At 44.9% G+C, this 16,506-nt stretch overlaps 1 protein-coding gene across 4 annotated transcripts in view; it reads left to right on the top strand.

Moving 5' to 3' along the window:
- The window catches only part of cadm1a (cell adhesion molecule 1a), a 180,222-nt gene that overhangs the window by 153,934 nt on the left and 9,782 nt on the right, over positions 1–16,506 (top strand). Inside the window, exons 7-10 of one of the 4 annotated variants that reach the window (XM_088279832.1) lie at positions 785–881; positions 5,787–5,959; positions 10,635–10,727; positions 14,150–14,182. In XM_088279832.1, the coding sequence (XP_088135958.1) occupies positions 785–881; positions 5,787–5,959; positions 10,635–10,727; positions 14,150–14,182 (396 nt within the window). The remainder of the gene's footprint in view (positions 1–784; positions 882–5,786; positions 5,960–10,634; positions 10,728–14,149; positions 14,183–16,506) is intronic. The other 3 variants (XM_088279834.1, XM_088279833.1, XM_088279835.1) reach the window with 3 other exon arrangements.

Below are 16,506 nucleotides of genomic sequence, written 5' to 3'. Positions count from 1 at the left end.
ACTCCGGAAAATACGGTACATCTGTACATTATATCCCAATTGGTCAGAGAACAACCACTCACGGCTCAGCTTGCACACCGAACGTCACATGACTAAACTCGGACAACAGCCTCAACCCTGGAACGGTTCCGCTCTTGTCTTTAAGTTGGCTTCGCTTTGACGGGTTTTGTGGCAGGAAACCTTCAGAAGCAAATTCTCGTCTCAGTTCAATGACGAGGTTGATTTCAGGGTTTTGTTCAGTCTTTGTGCGCGTTTCCTTTTGTGCGACTCGTCAAAGGATTCGGTACTCCTCGATGCTGAGGTCCTGATATTGAAATCCTCACTTCTGACGCCTTTCTCCATTTTGGGTCATTGTCAAGCCACACAATGGGTTTTTTTTTTCTGGCTTTTCTTATTCCGAGGCGATTCGGAGCTGATGATTCGTTTGTGTTGTACTCGGCATTCACTCCGTTCATGGCAACAAGTGTGATGAAAGAGTGAACAGAAGAAAGGCTCGTCACACGTGGACGGCACAGAACCTCCTTTTTTTTTTTTGATTGACACTGTCAGAAATGTTTGCGTTTAACAATACGCTTCAAATTGTATTGGCGTGTACCTTGGTCATACGAAACAAGTGCAAGCGCAAACATCCTGCAGAGTGTTTGATAAAGCTCTGTGATATCTGTGAAAGGATTCTGAGGGACAACGGGAAGATGTAGAAGCGCGATAATTTCTCACTTGTGATGTTGGCCCAGTTTTTCTTATCTGTGTGTGTGTCTCTCGCTCGCTATCTTTTTCCTTCCAGACAAGCCCGAGGTTAAGATCATGGTCGAGTTTCCTCAGGGTCTGACGAGGGAAGGAGAGAACCTGGAGCTGTCGTGTCAGGCCAAAGGCAAACCTCAGTACGACAAACACACATGCATGTGCATCTTAATAGGATAACTGCCCAAGTCATTTTTTCTTTCAAATATACAAAATCAAAACACAAAAAAACTGTACAAACAAGAGGAATCCCGTCGCCGCTAATCAATCTTTCGGGATGACCAGGACATGACAACGAGAAGACAAAAAAAAAACAACCGCTAACACTCTTGACGTGACAGTAAGTGAAAATGACTTTGGCAATTATGCTGCAAGGCTCACAATTATTTCAGTCGTTACGTTAAAAAAAAAAATGAAACTCGGGTTGCTCAGCTTCGTGAGGAGACTTTTTTTTTTTACATTCAAAATAATTGTCAATTTTTCTAACATTATATTCTTTGCTCATCAGTTGGTAACTTTGTTCAAACCTTCAAAATCTCATAAGAAATTAATTAAATAAAATGGAGTCTTATACAAAACTACTCTCGCAATCATGTCGTTCGGCAAAAGAGCCACGGAGGTCAAATATTCGTTCTCAGTTCACATTCGCGGCTGCATCATGAGCAAACGGACCTTTTGCAGCTCGCCAAAGTTGAAGCCCGCCTCGATCCAAACGTCCATCTGTCAACATGGTCCAGTTGTCATGAAACTGACGTCCAAACAAGAAAGCGCACATGTCGTTGTCTCTGGAAACCAGAAAACCAAACCTCCAGACCACCTCCTGGTTGGACACCCCCCCCCCCAAAAAAACCCCCAAAAAACTCTCACTCACGAGACCTGACTTTGTCAGCGCTCAAGAGGGGCGAGAAAGTGTTGAGGGAGACTGAGGCATGAGCTTAAACATTTAGCCATTCATTATCCGAGCCCGGCTCACACGAAGGACCGGCACGCAAAGACGTTCCCAGACCACCTCTGAGGTGGGCCCTCCGGTGTCTTCGAAGTCCTCCCCCGAGACCTGGAACACCTCGCCTGGGAGCCAACCGAGGGGCGTCTCTTAGATATTCTCAAGCTGAGTGTCCACCTTCGGCTTATCACGACGATATCGCATTAGCGCTTAGGAATGCAAAAAAGCGGAAAATCCCAACCGAATTGCGTACTTTGTTACCCGTTCCAACCGCGGACATGCAACAGTCAGTATCACCATCGTTCGTGCATGGAAGCCATTTGAAAAGTTCTCATTTGTTTGCGCGATGTGGGTGTTTGCGTTGTGAGTACAAATAAAGCTATTAGGGCCAGAAGGCGGAGCGCTGGGGGGGGGGGGGGGGAGGCTGACAAACTCTTCAAACATCAAGACAGCTGCGACGTCTGGAATCTGTCACCGCAGTTTGTTGACAAGGCAGTTGAAATTTGAAGTGGAACAAAGTCATCATGAGGAGATGTGAACGTGGCAACCGTGACAAGACGATTCCCTTGGAAGCGGCGAGACCTTCGGAGAGCACCATTAAGTCGAATGTCAAAACGCAAATGATAGTGCTGGGAAGGGGCTTTTTATTATCCTGGACAGAGTGATAGAAATGAAAACGCTAACCTTGTCCAATAACCAGAATGAGAACCAAGGAAGGGACTCGTGGACATCTGGATCCCAAAGGTTAGTCACATCTGGATCTTTGCTGCCGTCCTGAACGGAAGTCTGGATTGACTTGGAGAAGGAAAAGAGCCTTGATCAAAACGAATCCACGTCAGATCCAAGCAAGACTGTCGACGGTTTTCCCAAGAGGACAAACTGTCTCTCAAATCCAGTTTTCGACTTGCGTCTTCATCAGCTCCTGTCAAGCAAAGCTCTGGACCTGAAGGGTTATCGGATGTTTCCAAGCTCTTGCAGGAAGGCTGCAAGTTGCCAGAATTCACCCGCGGATTCGCATCCGACAAGAAAGAACCTTAACTGACCTCGTCCCATCACCAAAATCCACTCCAGCAAGCAAAGACGTTCCTGGTTCCCAACACAACGACCCCGCGTCGCACACTTGGAGACCAAACGAGTCCAACCCCCCCCTCGCCCCCTCCTCCCGTATTCATTTTAAAAAGATGAAACCACAATCGATAGAGTGAGCAGGGAATTGGAAGTCATTTTCATTAGAGGCAGCTGAGAGTTGTGGAGTCATTACCAGCCCGTAGCGCAAAGGCGAGAGGCTGCAGGGCGGCCATTTGTATTCAAGACGCCTGCCCTTCCTCTCTCCTTGCAGAGCACATCGTCCGTCTGCTTCCTCCACCGCCGGCCCGTTGCAAACGACAGTCAACCCTCCTCCATTCATGAATTCACCTCTTTCTATTATTTTTCTCTGGAACCGATCTTCGCCTATTCAGAATGTTTGTGCTTTCTATAACGCTCGCCACAAGATGGCGCCAAAGCCTCGGTTAATAGGAAAGTTGGAAGTGATGCGTCTCGACAACTTTGCCTGTCCGGGAGGAGCTAAGCGTAACGTCCCGTAAGAGGGCACCGAAGCACTACTTTTCTTTTTCACGGAGCTTTGATGCCACCTTGTGGCACATTTGGATGTTTCAGAAAGAGCACCAAAAAACCAATAGACGAGTTTTGGGAGGCATAATGGAGCGTGTTAAAATATGTCTAATAAAATTAGTGCTTTGACGCGCACTCATCTTCATGCCACTGAACTATGTTGAAGTGAGAAGTAGAGCTTCTTCTCTTGGCTAGAAAAGTAGTGCTTTGGCGCTATCTTTTGGCCTCCACGGGCAATTCCGAAGTCTTGTTTCTGTTTTCCCTCGGCACGTCACGAACGGGACGCTATCTCGCGCTTTTCATCCGGAAAACATTTGTAAGAAACGCCGTCGTCTCCCGCCACCGCTAAGCACACTTGTGGTTTGTTTATTTGTTCTTTCCCGCCCACGTTTCTTCTCTTCCCGAAGTCTTCACCTCATCGGCTTTTTCCTCCGTGCTCCTTCCACGCCATATGTTTTCAAAGTTTTTTTCGTTTTTTTAAATGCAACATTAGAGGAGGGAGCCCATCAGCGCTTACTCGGGGGAAATAACAGTAGCGCCGGTTATGTGTGTGTGTGTTTCGAGGGGGGTATTTTGTTCCCCCCTCCCCTTTCCCCTGCGCCCGAGGAGGCGCTGTGCTCATTGTCATAAAAATGGAATCTGTCATGCCGCCATAAACCTCAGTCAAGGTAGAGAAATAAAGACGGGCCCACCTACACAAGTACACACGCGTGGCAAGCATGGCAATTTGCAAACAAAAGCGCACCATGGCGTTATGTGGATTTTTTTTTTTTTTTGACAGTGCACAAAAGGAGCAATGTCATTATAATATGTCTTGTTTACGCGAAAGCAGCCTTTGATTAGCCTCCTTTGTTTTTCCCGAATGCCTGCACGACGTTTTTGATTAAGTCAAATGGTGGCAAAATGCGCTTCCGGGTGAGACGATCGTCTTTTAGGAGCGCACGTCGTTGACGCGCATGACACGGGAGGGCTGGCGTTTGTTCAGTTAGCGCCATTAGCCAGGTAATAATCTGCTCGTTGTTTTTTTCCCAGATTATTGGAAAGACTTGATTCGGTACACTAGATCCGACACGGAACAATCGAGTCTAAAAAATAAAATAAAAAGCCTTCTAAATTTGGCTGGTCACAACCCGGACTAATTTGAATGGTAGGGAAAAAAAACAAGTCGTTCTCTCCATTCTCAAACGCGATTCGCATGCCGGCTGAATGGATGCGACCTCATCGACATCGTTCCAGTCCACACTCTGGCATCACGTCAGACTTTTTAAAAAAATGTCACAGGCACTCTTCCGCCTTTGTTCCGTGACATGCGGGCACTCGCAGCCGACAACGAGGCGCTCTAAAGCTGCGCCACATGCAGACTATCAAATTGGACTTGCTTTGTTCTCTTTCCGTTCCGCCTTACTCTGCGTGCGCTCATGGCTGACAACGAAGCACTCTAAGGATACGCAAAGCAAAGCAAAGCCAAGCTACATTTAGCTCGCTAGCCAACCGCACCTCCTTTCACTTAAAAAGAACCTTTCGCAAGGTGTTAATTGGCATGAGAGCTGCCACCTCCTCCGATTTGTATCTTCCGGTGGCCAGCTGGACATACGACAAGCGATAACAAAGTTGAAGAGAATTTTGCCTTTGTTTTCATCCATTTGGCGAAACGGTTCAAACCACAAATTGTCCCCACACTTCCAGGACAATTTCTTCTCTTCCAAGTATGAAATTTAATGACACGAGGAATACTCTTGGTGTTTCCCAGGCTTAATTACGGCCATATAGAACATTTTAACCACCGCATTTGCATTTAGAATATCTTCCACCCCCCATAGGAAATTATATAAATTGAATGAATCCATTCCGGAGTCGCAAATGTGTTCTATTAAATCTTGACTGAAGTGTACAGTTTTTAAGTAACATTTGCAAGTGGAACCGGAGACGCTCAGTAGAGCGCGACGGAAATTTACCTCGCCGCGTTTCCAACGCAAAAAAAAAAATTCCAGATCTTTTGTTCTTTTAAATACACAAAAATTGCCTAACTCAGCGGTGTCAAACTCAAATAGACGAAAAGTCAATCTTGAACGAAGCCGCGGGCCAGCATTGAACAAATAAATATTTTAATATGGACCCAAGCAAGATTAGTTTATTAATATACAATATATAACTTAATAATCCAGAAATTGAATTTAAAAAAAAAAAAAGAAAATTCATTTATTAGATAAAAATAATTAAAAATAATTTTAAAAAAGTGTTCCTATTAGCTTCTCGAATGCTCTCGTCGTCATTTGGTTTAGCCTCGCGGGCCAAATATAATTACACTGCGGGCCAAATTTGGCCCGCGGGCCAGAGTTTGCAACCTTTGGCCTAACTGTTAAGAAAAACATATTGCATACTTTGCTTTGATTTGATTTGACATTGAATGTGAGTTCGATTTGACTTTTTTTTGCAGTGCACCGATGTCAGCACATCACAGTTTAGGCATTTTTAAATTTTTTTTTAGGCCGCAGCGGGTCAACTGGGTGAAGGTGGACGACGACGTGCCGTCCCACGCCGTCATCACCGGCGCAGATCTCTACATCGAAAACCTAAACAAGTCGTACAACGGGACGTACCGCTGCGTGGCGGCCAACTCCTTGGGGGAGTCTTACGACGACTACATCCTCTACGTCTACGGTATGCGCACAAAAAAACATTCCTTTCATTTTCTGGGCGTGAATGCTGAGAGACGAGCGTTGTTTTCTGTGGATCGCGATCACACACGGGATTGCAAAAGGCTAATTTCCTAAATGAAATCAAATTCGGAAATATTCCCATTTTGAAACTTCCCCGAATTTTGCAATCATCAAGCACAGTTCATTTCCTCCGGTTGAGTGAAACGGCATCTCAGAGTTCCCGCATAACAAGTCGGATCCACCTCTGCATCAATCTCGAGTCCAAACTAGGTCAAGCCCTTTAATAACCCTCCATTTCTTGATTTCTTCCCGTCGTTCTTCCCTCTCATCGTCATTGGCGCATTATCACCGCACATTTTCGCAGCGTTCCAACGCGTAAGATGAAGACCCCCCACCCCCCGCCCTCAGATGCCGCCCCCTCTCCTCAAGCATGGCATTACGCTCTAATGTGCTCACTCTTCCGTGCTAAATGACTTCAATCTCACCTTCCACGGATAAATTATTTGCCGTCTATTGTCCTAGGGAATTGGAGGAGTGAAAAGGTTTTGCTTTTTGTTGTTTTTTTTTTTTCCCGGTTGTGAGACAGAGTAAAGAGACGCTTGACGCCTGACGGGACGCCGACTGAATAGCTTTTGTTTACAACGCGACGAGTCGTGCTAATGAGAAGTGCGGCAAACGGTGTTGGCGACATTTTTAGGTGGTTTCCGTATTTGCATAATGCGAGTGAAAGAAACGAAACGTCAACTACAACTGATTCCGAACCCGCATTTGTTTGTTTTTTTTCTATATATCTGGAATATTTGGGCCTCGGTATCGATTCAAATTTCCAAAATCGATTTTGATACGCTACTTTAGCGTCGTGACGAAATCTCGCGTGAAGTCATTTAGATTTATGGAGGGGAAAAGATGTTATTAAAAGTATCGATATATGGTTTATGAATGAATATCGGGCTATGAAAAGGAAAATTGATCAGAATCGATAAATCGATTTTTCTTTTTTTTTTAACCTGGCCATTGTAATATTTAGTATTGATAGATTAAACATCAGCTGAATTTATTTATTTGTTTATTTGTTTTTGGGAAATATTTTATTATATATATATATATATATATATTATTTTTTTTTTTTCAATCCACGTCCAAAATATGTTGAAGGGAACGCATAAAGCCATCTCTGATTCAAACGTGTTGCCCATCTTGATACAAGTTTTACATGTCGTTATGACAAATTGTGTTTGTTTAATCGGAGTTGTGATGTTGCTGCCTGTAACGTGTTCCATAACTATTTCTTTGTTTGCTACCACGCTTTTACTGTCGGAGCACTTCAACGGGCTGCAAGTCCCCCCAACCCCCCCCAATCTACCCACACATCACCCCCCATAGCGAGCAAAACAGCAATGCAACTGACATAAAGGCTGGATTTTGCAGCAAAAACAAAAGTCTAACAACCTTGGCATCTATCTCGGGAAGCATACATGCATTAGATGAGACCACCTGTTGCTCCCCCACACCCCCGAACACAACATATCACATTGTTTCCAAACCGAAGACACAAAGATGCCTCAAGCCTTCAAAGAGGACTCGCAAGTTCAAAGGGGCCTCCGTTCGAAGGAGTTGCTTGCAAAACAACAGCCAGACAACCGCTCCAACGTTTGGACACTGATGTCATTTTCTTTGGGCTTGGAATAATATGTTTGAAAAAAAATTAAAAATTTTAAAAGAGCATGAATCGATCAAAACCGCTCTGGAAACAAATTTGAACTTTACCTGTCTATACTTTATAACCCGTGTCTTATAGATGGAAATTTCCAAAAATGTTCATTGAGACTGTGCCTTACAAGCCGATGCGCCTTAAAACTTGCACGTTGTAAAAGTAAAATTCTGCAAAAAATAGACGACTGCGACTCATAAGGCCGAAAAATACGGTAAAAGACGCAGCCCAATAAAAAGTACCGGTCATGAAAAATCCCAAACGGCATTTTGACCGGACACCCACTTGCACCAAGCGTTTGTTTTATATCCTCTGCGGCGCACCTCGATCGCGCACCATTTGTTGCATCGGTGCCGCAATATCAAGCCGACGCTGTGTATTGCGGCCGTGTAACTCAATGATAAAGTGCGCCCGCCGCCTCCATCCCAGACGCAACAAATGCGGCCGCCCCCAGCTTTGGCCCTCTAATACGTCGGATTCCAGCCTATTGTGACCCCCGCGTGATGGAGAGCACCGTAAGACCGGCTGACACTAACAACGTTAACGGGCAAAAAGAATGCGCCGGCTATTGCTCGGGGGGTGGGGGGGAACGTCTCGCCAAATGGCCCCAACTTTGCAGGGGTGACAAAACACAACCATTAGGCTTTTCCCTCTCGCCGTCGAGTGCGAGCGGGAGCCAAAGGGTCTCGGCTTGTTTACTGGCAGCCAATAACTGAGTTTTCCTCCACGGCCGCCGCCGCCTCCATGCTCCTCTGTCTCCCGAGTCTTACTTATTCGACTGCTTTACATTTTTTCTCCGCGCTCGGGAGTCGTGCGCTAACATCTCGACGGCCCCTTAAGTGTCTTCCGGAGGAATTAAACTGCCGGCTTGAAATCATCTTTAATTGCCGTCTCAACGAATTTGGGGCAGTGGGTGACTTACAGTTTTCAGGTTCTGGGTTTGACTCTCGACAAAAATGTTTTCATTTGAAATTTTCCACGTGAGCTTTCTGGGTTACGTTTTATAATTTATGGATTCATTTTTGTATTACTGTAATGCGTTTTGTCATATATATTTTCAAATACAAAAACTAATACTAAAACTAATAAAGCCTAAACTAAAATGAACCCAAAAAACAATTTGAATCATAAAAATCAGTTTGGAGTCAAATGCTGCGAGTGCATCGAATTGAACTGAGTCGAATCGTTGGACTTTGAAATATATTTGAGATACATATTGAATCCTCTTTTATTGGATGCCCCATTTACAACACTGACAAGTTCATTCATGTCCGCTAAATGACAAAAAAATAAAAAGTAACTCCTTGCAGCGCACCCTGCGAAAGTGAGCCAAATCGTCATCTCACTCTATCCTTCAACTTTAAAAAACAAGCCGTCCTTGAATCGTATTTCACTCCGTGTATCGATATACGTACCAAGTTTCTCAATCGGTAACTAAATTGAGGACTTCAAAACGATTGGAATCCTGCGACACACTAGTCATCTTGGATCGATTTATTTTTTTTCTGGCTCACACGTGAATTTCCTTCCTTTGTGTTAAAAGCAATTATTATCCCCATTTGTGGCAGTTGTGTCCAAAAGTGCCCACTTGACTCTGCCAGCCTTCCACGCAGGCCGCGGTGTAAAACGGGCGATCGCCCGGGCACACATGACAACGGGATGAAACAAATTAGACAACACCGCCCCCGAGCTGGAGTCTGTTTGACGCGTCTTGCGCCAGGACTCGACCCAGCGGACCGGTTCTTCCCACTCAGCACCTTGTTGTTTCCTCAAGGTTGTCATGAAACGACGCGTCTGACGAGGAATTCAAATCGTTGTGGGCTCCGGCTCCACTGAAGGTCTTCATTTGCACCTGCGTTTTGGCTCGGGGCGCACATCGCCGCCTTCGCTTTGAATGACTCGATTCGCTCGTGGCTTGAGTGCTCGTTGTTAAAGACTTAACAAGTGTGCAGATTTGCGCAGTCGGCGTCAAGCATATCCGCCCGAGGCAAACAAGCCACTTTCATATGAAAAACAAGCTCGCCGCACTCGTCGGACACATTTACCCACGGCTCTATAACCTTTATTAACTTTATTACCTCCGTGGTGCAACTTTGGGAGGTAATTCTTTTCAATTTGCCTGAAACCGTCAGCCAAAAAATGACCCTGTTGGAAAGCGTTGAGGATTGCCGAAAAAATGAAAAGAAATAAATAAATGTAAATATAAAATATTTTTCCAATAAATTAAAAACGTTTATAAATCAGCATAGAAAAGTTCATGTTTACAAAAGCAGCTTAAAATTCAAGGTTGATTTTATTTATTTTTTTCTTCACGAAATGCGTCTCAAATGGCGGACACTGGTCACCAAAGATCAAAATAAATAAATGAAAGATGTTCAAATTAGTGCCGAGCCAATATGGATTATTATTTTTTTTTAGGTTTCCGATAACCGATTAATCGGCCGATTAATTACGATTATATATAATAAATAAACGAACTACAAGACTTTGCCCTTTTATTTTTGACTTTCAACAGAGTGAATAATCCGTGACATAATCCCGTATTTCATCTAAAATTCACATTTATTTTTTTTTGTTATGGCGACCGCTTTGTTTGTCATTGGCTATTCCCGTGGATGTCCTCGCCACTCATTTTTGTTTTCACGCCATCAAACGTTCCCCGCGCCCTCTCCTCTTCACGACCAACTTTCATTCATCCGCTTCCTCTTTTCCTCCCGCTGATCACCTCGAACGCGCGGAACGCATTTGCCTGTCAACACAGCAAGCGCACGTCGCTCATTACGACGTTTGATCACCCCTAACGAGCGTCGTCGTGCTGTGCCAATCGACAAAATAAATAAATAAAAAATAAATACAAATGTGCGCGCGCGCGTGGCCAAAACCTCACATTTCATATTTTTGGTTTTGGCGCCCTCATTTGTATCCGCCCCCTGTGAGTTTGTCATGTATTTGTCTTCTCATTCAGATGCTCCCACCACCACCCCCACACCCACCACTGCCACCACCACCTTCATCACCACCTCCTCCTCCTCCTCCCTCCACCCCGAAGCCAGTCAAGGTACAGTATCGCCCTTCCGCAGCAAAAAATGAGGCAAAAAAAACAAAACAATTTCTTTGCATTCTATTTAATTGTCATTAGTGGGGTTTTTTTTGCTAAAAAAAAAAAAAAGATTCCAAATCCGAACAATCCCACTGGAACTCACACTCCAGGCTTGTTATGAGTGCAAAGCCCGAGATGCAAGAAATATCGCCGCTTTCTTCATCAGCCCGGGCCGTGCGCGCAATCAAAATCCGCGCTGACAACTGGCTCGATGGGAACAAATCTCACGTGGCCGGCGCGAATCACGGCCATTGTGCCTGATTATGCCGTTGGATTGGATTAAAAGAGAATCTGCGCCCGAGGCATTGATTGCACCTGAGCGCCAGGCAGTCGTTCGGACTCTCGCGTTGGTACCGACGGGCTGATTGACTGCGAGAATCGCAAATGATTGCACTCGTCGGGAATAATCGAGCAACAAACAGTATTTAGAAAAAAACGACAATTTATTGAACTCAGAATTTAAGAGGAACCATTTTTACATTTTAATCCATAAAAAATGGACGAGACTGTCGCTGGTCTGTGAATCCTCAAAACACAGCAGCCTTGTGATTTTTGGTGCCCCAAACAAACCAAAAAAAGGGCAACTTAACCATCGAAAGCAACGTCCCGTGTGGGAAGCGCCATTGTTTTCAGAGGGAAGCCAAACCCATTTACACTTTGTGCCAGATGTCCCGTTCTTCGGCATTCTATTATTATTACTGCGTGTATGGATTGAAGGCAGCAGCGGGCTCGTATGGCCATAATACACTCTGCCAGTTGATTTCATTTAGCCACAGTGGGGCTTCACAGATCACAGACTGCCAAATGAATCTATCAGAGTGCTATTGAAGGTATTTTTTTTTTTTTCATCACTTTCCCATTAGACGGACAAAATGGAGCACTTTAAAAATCTATACAAGCCCAACACTTGGCCCCTAAATGCACCTCGGTGTGTCCAGGTAGCTGAGGGTGGAGGTAAAAACATGAGGAAATGTCACAATTATTGTTTTCCCACATCTTTTATCGCCGTGGCCGTACCTCCATGACAGCATTTCCATTTTTGTACCTTCCGGGACCTGACACGTGGTCTTGCACTCCAATGTCCACCGGCTGTCCATTTTCGACTTTATGTTCATTTGTGTCATGGAATTTTCTCCTGAGGCGGACAGAGGTTGTCATTAGCCTTCTAGTCGACTCTGAGAATGTTGCGCGACTTCACAACAAGCAGCAATTTGGCCGATTTCTTGGCAGAATTCCTCAATAAAAGCCGATTATTGCCACTCCCAGTTGAAGTTTGTTCTCACGCTAAACGTTAATTTTCATTCCGCGTTTTCTATTCAAAATGAAAACATAACTTTGCCTTTGCGAGCTTAATGCTAACACTTAATGGGAAACGCCATAGACCGGCTAACAAATAAGCAACGGCCACAAACGGTGGAGCAACACATAAAGCCAAACAATCGCAATACTTAGATGCATATATTCTTCATCCTCTGCAAAGAACTGATCATTTTGACGTAGGAGCTGAGACGTATCCATACGCAGCATATTTTTATTTTGAAATTGCAGAAAGTCCAAGTCCAGTCTAACATCAAAAAGCAGCACCGACTGAGGCATGAAAATTTTTTTTTTTTTTTAATTCCATTTCCACGACAGTTCCTCCGCATATTTTTGACACCATGGACTCGTCTTCATCGGGATTCATCCCTTATCCCATCTCTTGTGACCTCACCTCACTCCCCGGCCCCGCCTCCCGGTCCCGGACGGCGCCGTCGACACAATATGACAAATCATGGCCTTATTTAGCAGCCTGCCGGGGCGAACAATGGCCTTTAATTGCCGGCTGAAGGAAATAGATTATGAATGTGCGTCCGATGCAAATCAGACAATCTGGAGGTGAGCCGGCGTCGCCTCTTAATTGATGGAAGAGCCTAAACGAGGCTGATGAACCAATTCGCCGCAGTCAGGAAGTTGCAAATAAATATCTATTGCCTTTGTCAGGGTCTTCAATTGCATAAACACCATCTGGCGACAAAAAAGGGGGGGGGGGGGGGCGTTGGTCTACGCTTTGCTGTATCAAAGGCGAACATAATGTGAAGGATTACACCCTCTTCTCTCAGTGCAGCCACCAACACCCCCCCCCCCCCCAAATCCATTTTCAAATTGGAGTCAGTCAACTCGAACTGATCTGATTAAGGTAAATTGCAAGCGCCAAAGATGGTGGCTTTGTGCTATAGCCGAGTAACATGAAATGTTTGGAACGTCTTCTTCAGGTATTGATGTTTTACAACGTCAGCTTAAAGAGAGAAAAGCGAAGCTGGGGGGTTCCTCGCTGATCAATATTGCAAATAGGCCAACAGCAAAGACCGCGTTACAGTCACGTGATCACTCCGGTCACAAAGACGACGAGTGGCACCTCTGAAAATTTCTACAAAATAACATCATTGGTTAGACAACCCGAAATCGACCGTTTTGGTTTCGGTGAATTTCAGGGCTTGTATGTTGTTCCAAAATAGACATTTTTTATATTTCGTCAACAGCTTAATACCCGTCGAGCGTCCAAACTAGTAAATGCTATAAAAACAAAAGAGGACCTCGTGGAGGTGAAGCCAGACACTTTCTTCTCCATCAGCGAAACTCGGCAGGAGGCGGAAAACACTCGCGAAGACGGAAGGAAATCACAAAGCCAAGCCGAGTTTTCTTTGGGAAAAGCCATCAAACATAAAGAAGTCATCTGGCCTGCCGGCGGCTTGTTGGCATTCTGGCGACCACCGAGTGCCACCTAATGCGTTCATGCATAGATAATTATGATTGGCAAGCACTTATCGGCATGTGCCATGTCGGCAAAGGTCGAAGCGTGGAGAAACCACTTGAATGCGTTGACATCCTTGAGCGAGTGGAAGCATATTGTTGAGTCCCACATGGCTCATTCCCGCTGCCAGTCTCATTCTTGGGAGCACATTTGCATTTAATAAAGCGCAAATAATTTTTTAATTTTTTCCAACAGTTTTAGAGTATTCTGATATTTTTCATTCGTATATATATTTATTTATATATTTAAATATATGAGACTTTAGTTCCCCCTTCAAAGACTTTTTTTCCATCATCCCTTCATGTCATCCAATCATTGACTAAAATCAGTTTGACAATATTTGCAATGAAAAAGTGTGTGTGTGTGTGTGTGTGTTTTTTTTGCTGCACAGCCTTCCGGTTGTCATTGCTTTCCCTTTAGCCTGTTGTCTTTTTGTCGTATGTTCGAGTGTTCCAAATGCTTGCTTATGTTTGTTATTTGTTTTCTTCCCTCCTTCCCCGTTTCTCCTTTATTTGCATGCCGTTTCTGCACCTCCTCCTCCTCCTCCTCCTCCTCCTCCACCGTGTCGTCTCCTTGTGCGCTCGCTCAGACACTGCGCCCAGCACTGAACCTGCAGCTCATGGTTGGTAGCTCTACTTTCTTCCATTTTGATTTCTTTCTTTTCCTTTCCTCCTGCTTATGCAGTTTATTAAAGTGTGTCACCAATTGGACCTGCCCCCCCCTGCCCACCTCCTCGTCCTCCCCAGTTTATTTTTGTGATTTTTTGTTGTTGTTGTCCTCATAACAAGTCTGTTATGCTTTGGTATTGTGAATCGCTCTGGGAATCAATAAATAAATCAGAAGTCAATTATCTGGCCTGGCGCCAGGAAGGCGCGGGCATATTTCAAGCGAGCCGACCCCCCCACACCCCCTCAGCACAAAAAAAAACTTTTGTAAATATTTGCCATGCATTTTTAATGCTGAAGTTGTTTTGACAGCAGCACTTGTTTCCGTTTCACTCTGGATTTTATTTGGAGCTCAAGACTTCCATTAAGCCAATGAATCAACTGCGTGTGTCACTCGTTGGCACCCGGAACTGACACCGCACCGGAGCGGCGCCGACCGCTGACACTCAGGAAATTGTGTTGCCATGGCGATGCCCAGCTTGTTGCGCTTTGAGGAACGAGAGGGGCTGACACGGAACGGCCACCCTGTCACTTTTATTCCGTGGCGGGAAGGGACGGAATTTTTTTCCAGCTTTCCACTGCAAGAATCTGCGAGACGCATGCCACATTGAACGCAAAACATTGAATTGGAGGTTAGCGTCGGTGCAGCAAAGTTGAGATTGTGGAGTGCAATGCTGCAGAAACCGCTATGCTAACGTTAGCTCGTGTGTTTGTATCGGCCGTTGCTATCGCTGTATAAAATGTGGGCCGAAAAAACAAAAAGTGCTGCAGGAAGGAGGAGACTAGATTCTAATATTGCTGCACAACCAGACATGCTAATGTTAGCATCCACGTTAAGTTTGTCTCATTTGTTCCAATGACGTCGGAGGCTCTCGTCTTCTGCGGCTCACTCTTAAACAAAAGGGCACGTGAGCAGAAGATGGCAGCTTGTAGCTCCGCGCCGATTAATTTCCTGTCTGGAGAGGTGAGCTCATCTGCAAGGGTTGTGTGGAGGCCGGTGATCGTGTGGGCATCGCACACCTGTCAGCGCGGCTGTCAGCAAGCCGGGATAATTGAGCGCCGCGGCCAGATTCAACTGACTCGGGAGTGAGTGCGCCGTAACGGCCGCTCAGCTCAGCGGGACTCGCGGGAAGACGTTTGGATCATTCCGACGCCATCACCGAGCACAGCAAGACAACGTGGATGATGAGCAAACTTGCTTTCCTGATAGTGTTCCTTCTCGTGTCTTTACTGGCGCTTGATTGCGGTGTGGTGCATTCGCATCGACTTCTTTGACTTGTGAATGAAAAAGTGAAGCGTGGAGAGTCTCTGTCGCCCAAATGTGGTGGAAGCGACATCCACCTTTTATATTTAAAAGCACATTAGGCTGAGAAAAGTTTGCTTAGCTTCATGCTAACAAAAAGAGCAAAACGCCATTGACATGCTAACGGTTAGCATCAATAGTCGTGGGTTTAAAAGTGCATGTTGGAATACAAATGATGAGATGGAAAACAGGCAGAACAGCGGCCCTCGAGGATGGAGTTCGGACAGCCCTCATGTCGACAGATAATACTTAGTCTGCCTCCTAGTGGTCAATGCGGGAACACCAAATAGAGAAGCAGAGTCAATTGAATTGTAGCATTAAATCGTGATATTTCAAAGTTTTAGGGAAGGAAAAACTCATGTCACTGCAACTTAGTCGTGAGGTTTGAGGATCGTCACAGAATGATTCGCATGGAAAAGCACCACTGCATGAACATTTTTTTTCAAAAAATCACATCAGTCATTTTTCTTAAGCACGGCACACGAGTCATTTCTTTGCCAATCGTCACTTTTTATCATTTCGGCGAGCAGACGCTTCGAAATTTGCCATCCGCTGTCGATCATGCCCATCTGTCGCCCTGCTTCTGCTACCTGCTGCAAATGAGGCACCTGCGGGCGCTTTCGCCAACTGTTTGTGCAACATCCAAGGTGCTTTGGAGAGGGGAAAAAAAAAAAGAAAAAACCTTCCTGACGGGTTGCAAAACAATCATCTGGCTGATAACGTTCAATATTTTTACACATTCATATATATATATATATGTTGTGCTTCTCATTTGTATAACACTGCTATAAAAAAATATTTTATTGACGCTCACCCCCAAATCTTTTTAAATTGCCTGTTTTATTAGCTTAAACCTCTCCCTATTAAACTGCAAATAAAAGATGCTTGCTGGAGTAAATAAAAAAACTGGCGGCCACTCTATGAGTGAATACAGTATGTGCCAATGTGTTACTTTGTTCATGATCGCATTTGAGTTGC

This window comes from Idiotropiscis lumnitzeri, chromosome 17, assembly GCF_059441095.1.
Source record: "Idiotropiscis lumnitzeri isolate Australia: NSW breed Sydney's pygmy pipehorse chromosome 17, RoL_Ilum_1.0, whole genome shotgun sequence".
Classification (NCBI taxonomy): Eukaryota; Metazoa; Chordata; class Actinopteri; order Syngnathiformes; family Syngnathidae; genus Idiotropiscis; species Idiotropiscis lumnitzeri.
Note: the sequence above shows the minus strand (reverse complement) of the source record. Positions and strands in the feature narration are given on the sequence as shown.